Below are 9,596 nucleotides of genomic sequence, written 5' to 3' on the forward strand. Positions count from 1 at the left end.
GCCCCTNGCATAGAACCCTCATGAGGACTGCTCCAGAGTCTCCCTCGGATCGCATTATTTGTAAACACATCAATTTCCCAAAGAGAGATCACGCCCGTGGTGTCAGTGATAAAGTCCTATCATTGCATACTTCTCAGCATTCTCTGTCACAGCGCAGGTTTGTTTAACTATGGGTGATTGCCAGGTCTCTCTCTCCCCCCNTCCAATAAAGTACATATTATTATTCTCATTTACAAATGAGAAATACAAATGTAGCAATGATACTTCACATATGGAAGACACACCACTTAAAGGGGTAGAGTCAAAATTTGAACCCAGATGTTTCCTTGCCTTTTAATCTCAGGATTTTTCTATTTTTAGCAGGTAACGTGCCCCAAAGCCCTGTAGGGGCCCAGGGATGGGACAAGACAAATAGGCAGTGATTCTAGAGATGGGATCAGATGAATTAGAGAACGAATGGGCATGGGACCTAGGGCANCTAGAGAATGAATGGGCATGGGATCTAGGGCAGGAAATGTACATGGAGGTCTAGAATGCTAGGCTGAGGAATTTATACCTTCCTGCCTTTATCTCCTCTGCTATGATTTTGATCTGTGACTTCATTTTTTAAAATTTATTGCCACATCTCATTCCCAGTTGTTTTGTCCACAGAATCCTGAATGCAGGATTCGCTTTCCCCTACCTCAATAAGCGGTTTGTAGAATGTGAATCTTTTCTGTTCTGTGGCTACACAACATAAAAAAGTTATTTTTGTATTTACTTAGTTTTAAAAAGATCAAGAAAAATAAAATTTGAATTTCCACCATTTTAGTTCTCTATGTAAGTGTTTCTTTATATTGGAGTGGCTAATTAGGAATAGAAAATAATCAAATTAGCCTCTCCTTGTTATCTAGAATGTTCTTCTTAGTCTCTGGGGAGTGAAAAACATAACCACTCTTCAAAATTCAGAGCAGGTTGTCCCACCTATGTAGACACTGTCATCCCTTCCTGTGAATGCTCTTACAGCGGTTTGTACAGGTCTCAGTATCTTATCACATCCTGTCTTGTAGCTCATGTGTAACCGCAGCTTTATAAGAAGGGGCTCTTCTCATTCTTCATCCTTTATACTGTATACCAGTAAGAGGTTTGCACTGAACATTTCACAATGTCGCATCACCCAACAGGAAGACTCATATTGTTTTTTGCTTGACACAGTATGATTTTACCACTTTCTTTTTGCTTGCAATAGAAAATCATCTCAATAGATGGGAATCCATTCTCCCAAACTCCACTTTCCAGGCAGGTTCCCTCTTTCTCTCCTTCCTGCCTCTTCTTGCAGTGTCCATGGCTGAGACCATGTTCTTTAACCTTCTGGAAAGTCAAGCTGGAGCCGGAGAGGCATAAATTTAGGCTAAGCCAGCAGTAACCCTCAGGAAGCTGAGGCCCTGGCTCCCTTTCAGAATGATCAGGACAGAGAGAGCCCCAAATAAGGAGCTAAAGGTGATCCTCTGCTCTTCAATTTCCATAAGGTACAGGGTGAAGTTACATTCATTCCTACAAATCACTGTGGCCCGATTTAGATTTTCTATCATAAACCATACTCATCACACGACAGGGTCTCATCGGCTGTATTTCTTGTCAGGGAAAGTAATGAACACACTGAACACAGTTTCCTGCAGGCCGAGTGCATGACAGGTACCGGGCTTCATCTCAAGCACGGCTGCTTATGTTCTATAAACATGTGCGAAGGCTTGAATAAGGAACAAATCATTAAAAAGAACTTTTGTTTTAGAGAAACGTTGGCCTAAAAACAGTGACACAGAACATGTTTCTGACACCTGGAGATGCAGACATTCTGCATGACCGGCCTGAGTAAGTGCTGTTACCTCTGTAGATCCCGTGAAGGCCACTTTGTCTATATCCATGTGGGAAGAAATGGCCGCCCCAGCAGTAGGCCCGTAACCAGGGACAACGTTCACTACTCCGGGAGGGAAACCTGCCTGAGGATAAAAAGTAAAATCGTTATGACAGAACTGAGAATTTAATTCTGTGATAAAAAGAGGAGAGTCTGGGATCAAAGCTGCTTCTCGATGCTGAGCTTATGAATTTCTCTACCAAGAGAGATTCATTTAAGTGGTATTTATTATTATTATTATTATTATTTCATTTCTTAGCCCACTTAAAATTACCTGCAGAGTTATATTACTGGGGAAGTGTTTCTCATTGGGGTTGGGGGGGAGTCCATGTTTGATTTTTCTGGATCATTGCCCCAGTGATGGCTGCCTCAAATTTCATAATAAGTAATTCAAAAAGATAGTGTGTGGAAAAGAGCTTGGTAAATTACTCACACAGAAGGAAAACAATGCAATTATTATAACAAGGCAAAACTAAGAAGCTAGAAGGATCTTGCATTTTTAGTTTCTAGCTAATGATTGTTCAGGGCATACCAACTGGGTTGCAAATTCCTACTGGCAACATTTCATCAGTAAAACATTAGATGAGAACGGTCCCCCTGTGTGTGACTAAGCTTCACAGATTGATTTCATTCCTGGTTAAAGAATGATCAGGTAGAAAACAGTGTGTACCTGAGATGGGCACATTAAAGTTTCATGTTATTGACATCAAAATGCCCCATTTTGACATCTCTTTTGCCCCCCCTTTTTTTTAATTTAAAGTGAAGAATAGTTTGAAGATTTAGATTCAGACTTCTTAAATTTATGTTTCTAGTAACTAAAGCCTGGTTTGTAAGTTCTGGAAAGACCTGAAGGACAAAGGGCAAGACATTGCAGGAGAAAAAACAGTAACACAATCTGGATAGTTGATGAAAATAAATTTCATGTGTTCCCCCCCCCTTTTTTTTCTGGCTGGTTTTTGAGCAAAAAGGTAAATAAAGAGAAAAGCACAATAGAAAACAGATGAGAAACATGTCCCCTCGTGGATAGATATGTTTAAAAATTATGTGGCCCAATATTAAAAAGAAACATATTGGCACAGAGGCCTCCAAACTGCCGAGGGACTAAAAATTTAAAAAAGGTTAGCATTATCTCCTCCAGTACCGTCCATGTTGCAGCAAATGTTGAGAAATCGTTCTTTTTGATAGCTGAGTAATAGTCCATTGCATATATGGACCACAACTTCTTAATCCAGTCATCTGTTTAAGGGCATCTCAGCTCCTTCCACGATTTAGCTATTGTGGACAAAGCTGCTCTGAACATAGATAATGCTAAGTGAAAAAAGTCAAGCAGAGAAAGGCAATTATCATATGGTTTCTCTCATCTATGGAACATAAGAACTAGGAAGATCAGTAGGAGAAGAAAGGGATAAAGAAAGGGGGAGTGGGGCGCTTGGGTGGCACAGCGGTTAAGTGTCTGCCTTCGGCTCAGGGCGTGATCCCGGCGTTCTGGGATCAAGCCCCACATCAGGCTCTTCTGCTGTGAGCCTGCTTCTTCCTCTCCCACTCCCCCTGCTTGTGTTCCCTCTCTTGCTGGCTGTCTCTATCTCTGTCGAATAAATAAATAAAATCTTTAAAAAAAAAACCAAAAAAACAAAAAAACAAAAAAGAAAGGGGGAGTAATCAGAATGGGGAATGAAGCATGAGAGAGTATGGACTCTGAGAAAGAAACTGAGGGCTTCAGAGGGGAGGGGTTGGGGGAATGGGACAGGCTGGTGATGGATGGTGGGGAGGGCACGTATTGCATGGTGCACTGGGTGTTATACGCAACTAATGAATCATCGAACTTTACATCAAAAACCAGGGATTTACTGTATGGTGACTAACATAATAAAAAAATATTAAAAATAAATAAATAAATAAAAATTAAAAAGATTAAAAAAGTTAAAAAAATTTCCAGAACCTCCAGGCTGTTAGTGCTGGTTAGAAACAAATGTTCATTTCAACTTTCGAAAGAAAGATACAGCCATTTCAACGTGGATTTGCATTCATGAGTTAAGCTCAGGAAACAAAAATAAAAGTGATCATAAGGTGACTTTGACACTAAGCCTCTGAGTCTGGCTTTCTGTCTCCGTTTGGGCGGAGGTTCACTTGGGCTGACTCCCGGATATCTCAGCTGGAGGCCAGATCTGATGTGTCCTCATCTGGACAGGAGCCATTGGCAGGTGCTTTACGGTACACTATGAGGCCATCATAGTGTAAGGGAGGGCTCCTGAGTTCTTGTGCGTATTTTGATTTGGGAAACTCACCTCTTGGATTAAAGATGCCACGTGAAGAGCAGTGAGAGGAGTTTGCTCTGCAGGCTTTACAACCACTGTATTTCCACAGGTAAGGGCAGGCCCTATCTTCCAAATGAACGTGACCAGCGGGAAATTCCACTAGAAAGCAACAGAGAACAATAGATTCTTTGTATTGCCGAAAGCCGCATTTGCTAATCTAACGTGTACATTACTCACTACCTATAGATGTGAAATAATAATTGTGGTAGTTTCGTGTCATCAACTGCTGTTTTCAAATTATGTTCATTTCTAAAAGCAATTCATAAATGTTGGAAAGCTCCAAATAAACTCAATATTTGACGGGAGTGGAAGAGAGCCATAAAATTTTATCAAGTGCTATTATTTTGAGTTCTTCATCTTCTGGAGGAAAAAAAAATTACTGCATGGTTTGAAAATCAAGCCTGACTGTTAAACATATTGTACGTTTTCTGCACATCTTTGAAAAGTGTTATTATTCCCTCCTTATAGATCATTTGTTGTAACCATGTACCCAATAATAATATTTAGCAGTGACCTGAAGCTAATATAACATTGTGTCAGCTATATTTCAATCATAAAAATTATATGTGTGTGTGTGTGTGTGTGTGTAGTAATAGTAGTAATAGCAGTATTTTGCTAAATACAAATATTTTGCTAAAGACCAGTCTAGGGTCTGGTAGCTAAGAACTGGGTTCAAATCTCAGCTCAATCATTGAACAGCCCGGTGAGCTCAGACAAGTTACATGCTCTCCATGCATGATTTCATCATCTGCAAATGCTGATAAAAATCCTCTCTACTTCAAAAGGTTATCCTGAGGATTCTTGAAGAAAGTGGGCCAAGGGCTTAACAGAGCGATGGGTTCATCACAGGCGTGCAATAAATATTAGCCATTACTAGTATTCAGGATTGTGTAATTTTTATTAGTTTTATTGAGAGTTTTGAACTAATGAGCAATTTCATTCAAAATGAGGATCTCACTGGAGCAGAGGATAGGTCATTGACACTACCCCATCTAAAAGCTTCGGAACACTTTATCATCTTTTTATTTGGCTTCTTTGAATATGTTGGTGAATCAACAAATAGTCTCCTTTTTGTTGGGTTGAAAAGAAAATCTTCATGATTCTGCTTAAAAATACAACTAAAGGTAGGCTATATTCCATACAATACTCCAACAGTTTCTTCCACTTTAATTTAAAACATGTATTTGGAACTCAAACACTGGTTGCTACTCTTCTGCATGATGAGAAGTCTCAGTGAGGGGTAAAAAGTGTTGGAGAATAGTCGGCCATACTACTTTGTTAAAATAGCGTCCTGCAGCAGAGAAGCCAGCGATGGCTCCTTTGCTACATACATGGGAAGCATGGGTCTTAAAAAGAGAATATAACACGGCTTTTTAAAAGCAAACCACAGAGTGAAAGGTTAATATAGGTCAACGCTGTAATATCAAAACACACTCAAGTGATACCCTGCAATATAGATTTATTTCTGGACTACCTCATTCCTATCCAAAGAGTTCAGTCACAGGGAGACCTAAGCTCATCAGTGACTACATTTGCTCCACATTTAGCCAATATCTAAGAATCCCTATGTGCTGGAGAACACTTCTTTACCAAGTGAAATAGAATTAGAATTCATTTTTTTTTTCAAGCCTGAAAATGATATAGGAGACCAACTTACAGGAATGATTTGGCCACATACACCAACAGGCTCATGTCTTGTGTAAGTAAAAAAGTTTCCATCTAGAAAATAAAACACACAATCATTTGTGGACAAATATGCTTGACATTCATGGGATGGTCTTTGGGGTTGATGTAAGAGGAAGGTATAGACAATAACTGAAAACAAAAACAANATTTCCATCTGGAAAATAAAACACACAATCATTTGCGGACAAATATGTGTGACATTCATAGGATGGTCTTTGGGGTTGATGTGAGAGGAAGGTATAGACAATAACTGAAAACAAAAACAACAGATAAAGAAATAAAAATAACCCCCATATCTCCAAACACTTACGAAATGAAAAATCAAGTCCTGCAATAGTCATTTGAAATGAGAGGAACCGTAAAATTGATGCCAGTCAAGGCAAAGATGCAAAACTGGAATATATCTGAAAGATATTTAGTTCTCTCATCTTGGAGAAGAGCTATTTTCTAAGTTATCCTCATTCTCGAAGTTTACTTTTTTAAGAAAAAAGGGACAAGGTGTGTAGCTAAGGCAATATCTGTTAGAGTTCTGTTTCTGACAGTTCTATCAGTAATGGTACAATTTTTCTGAAGTAAAAATAACAAAATTAGAAAAAGAGTAAATTAGAAAAGAGTAAACTTAAAAAATAGCTCCCTACAATAACAAAAAAAGAAAATGCCAGAAATAAAAGACATTGTTTTACCATCTGGATTTGATTGACTCATATGCCTCAAAGTTTGACGTGGGCATCCTGAGGTTACACTGAGCTTTTTGTTCTGTTTCGTTGTGTTCTAGTTCCCACAAAAGCTTCCTGGCTATCATAGCAAGAAAGCTCCTTATCAAGTCTATTTGTACTTAAAATAGTTTCTCCCATTTGTGTCAAAGGGTAAAGCAAGAATGTCTAGAATAGCCTCATTTCTTCTTAACACCAGGATCTCACTCTCCCCTTTTAACTCCAGGCTACAGACTTAACCTGCTGGATGTTTGAATGAGATTGAAAATGCCTATCAGGGCCAGTCCTGGAGGATGTGGCAGTTCTAGAACCAGTAAGTTTCTATGAATTAAATTCTACCCATAATGTTTTCCAAATTGAAGGTTTTTTTTTTTAATATTCCTCTCCCATTAACATTCTCTACTAAAATACTAAAACATATCCATATACATTTCATCACACAAATTCTTAACCTGAGCTATAAACATAGTCTCATCTTGCTTTGAAGTTACTTAAAATAAATCCATGTGAATTGGTTTGTTGAATTAATCTACTGTAACTCTACTGAGTGAGACCAGGCACAGATGACCATAACTGACTCACACTGGAACGCAGAAAGATACTTAAATAATTACATTATAGAAAGCGTGTATATTTCACTATCGGAATACAAAGTAAATCATTCGAGGCCGACTTTGAAAAGTGCAGGCGGTTAGAGAGACAATTGCCCTGATTCAGTGATTGTGGGCATAAGAAAGTTCTTACTTGAATACTTTCTAAAATATCTGTAGTGGTATCTTTTACACGATAATGTTGAAACAACTTGAAAAAACCATTTGATAAATCTTCGTAAAACTTCCAGGCTCAGAGCTGCATTATCTCAAAGTCAAGGAGAAAATCAGTCTGCCTTTTCCCTTGTCATCTTTAGAAGGGAGAGCTTGGAGTAGTTCACCTCTACAGGGATCGCCTCACGCCTACGCCTCTCCCCTTGGTGGTTTCTCACAGCTACTCACCGATGGGTATGGTGCGGCCTTGGATCTTGTCAGCCCACCCTGCACAGTAACGTAATGCTGTGATGCATGCTCCCAGATCCATCAGATATGAACTGGAGAATAGTTTTCCACCATTCATTGACTCCATTGTCTGCAAAGGAAATCAAACTTCAAATGTAAACTTCCATAAACATTTTCAATTAAAAAATTGATAGTTAAGATTTTGAATAATCAAGTGCTAGAGAATTTGGAAAATAGAAGAAACCTTGTAAGCTGTCTTGTATAACCTTTTCTTTCTACAAAGGAGGTAAGAAAACGAGTAAAAATGACTTGCTTAGACTTGCTTAAGGTTCACATAACAAGATCCAGATAGGAAGGACAATAAGATTCCAGTTTCTAAACCCAAGCGTTCCTTCTATCTCATTCTTTTTTTTTTTTTAATATTTTATTTATTTATTTGCCAGAGAAAGAGCACAAGCAGGTGGAGCAGCAGGCAGAGGGAGAAGCGGTTTCCCACTGAGCAAGGAGCCTGATGAGGGACTTGATCCCAGGACCCTGGGATCATGACCCAAGCCGAAGGCAGATGCTTAACTGACTGAGCCACCCAGGCGTCCCCCTTCTATCTCATTCTGAATGTCCTCCAGCTGGACAGCTTTCTAGGAATTGGTCACAATTTGAAATACACACAATTGGTGAGAGTGAGTGGTATCTAGTTTCCTAAGTCAGATCGGAGCCCCAGCAAAACTTCACTTATTGTGTAAGTACAACTGTGGGGCAATTTAGTGTCAGTGACTATGAATAGGGCCTCACTGATCATTTTTGATTTTTGCATTCCATCCGAATACAACCAATGTACACACACTTCAGTGATCCCTGGATCTTTCATTCATAAGTTTTCCTCAGCAGAACTTTGAATGGTGAAACTCCCAGTCTTGCCACTATTGTCATAAGTATTGTTTGAATGGTCAGGCTGTAAAAGGCCAACATTTTCTGGTCTGGTGCTCTAACCATCTATCGGATGACCTAGTTTCTTTTCTTCCTTTCCTTCAGCAGGAACTTGAAGAGCTCTTTGGGACCTCGTGTCCTGCCGGGGCAGGAATATACAGGTGAAAAAGTTTTAAAACTGTTCATTTGTTTTACAGTCTTCTGTCTCTACATCTCAAAACTTTATCAGACATGATTTTGGTGTGCCTGCTCATTTCCCCCCTTGGATCTTACTGCTGACAGAGGCAGCGAGCGCTCTATAATCCACAGAGAAGTTAAATAAGAAAAGCCAAGTTTTAGCAAATTCTGCTTTCTTCCTACAGGACATTTAAATTACATTTAATATAATTTTTTTCACATGACTTCTAACTCCGTATTTTTGCATACTTCACATCGTGCAAAACCTTTGAAAAAAAATAGTTCTTTGATTAACTATAATTGCTAAAGTTGAATTAAAAATATGTATATGGGATTCTTTGTTAGTGCCAGCATAAGATTCTAAAGGTAATAAAAATTTGCTCTGAAACTTGATCTTGGTATTGGTTTATTTTCAACTGGCTTTACTATAATGCCTAACTGAGAAGAAAACAAGGAAAAACACCCCACCCATTTTACTTGCTGATTCATCTAAGTGCCAAAATGTTTTTTTAAAAAACAAGTACACATAAAAAATACAGTTTTTACAAATACACAAATGACTGGATTTTCTTCTTTATTTTACACCTTTTTCACCTGTAGAAAGAACCTTATTTAATCCAGACCACTGTGAACACATACATTTCAGGAGGGGTAAAGCAGCCATTTATTAAGTTTCTTGGTGGGCTAGATTACAGAGAAATAAGGTTATCTTATAGAAATATTCTGGGCATCTTTGACAAATTCTGTGACATGTTCCACACNTGGGCATCTTTGACAAATTCTGTGACATGTTCCACACAAAGCGTTCGGGGGCAGGTAGGTTGGAGAAACCCAGTGTATTATTCCAGGATAGTCACTGCATGTGACCTTGTTAAAGGCTCCAAGGAATTCTAGA

The 9,596-nt window shown here is 38.8% G+C and overlaps 1 protein-coding gene across 1 annotated transcript; it reads right to left on the minus strand.

Annotated features, from left to right (window-relative positions):
* Positions 1-906: 906 nt before the first annotated feature.
* Positions 907-7,758, minus strand: LOC105235263 (retinal dehydrogenase 1-like). Its single transcript, XM_034652302.1, has 4 exons — positions 7,601-7,758; positions 5,867-5,928; positions 4,180-4,308; positions 907-1,979 (listed from the first exon to the last, which is right to left on the minus strand). Exons 1-4 carry the CDS (start codon positions 7,725-7,727, stop codon positions 1,704-1,706), a joined length of 594 nt encoding a protein of 197 aa, XP_034508193.1. The 5' UTR covers positions 7,728-7,758; the 3' UTR covers positions 907-1,703.
* Between the last annotated feature and the right edge of the window lie 1,838 nt (positions 7,759-9,596).

Source organism: Ailuropoda melanoleuca, unplaced genomic scaffold (genome assembly GCF_002007445.2).
Source record: "Ailuropoda melanoleuca isolate Jingjing unplaced genomic scaffold, ASM200744v2 unplaced-scaffold5755, whole genome shotgun sequence".
Lineage (NCBI taxonomy): Eukaryota > Metazoa > Chordata > Mammalia > Carnivora > Ursidae > Ailuropoda > Ailuropoda melanoleuca.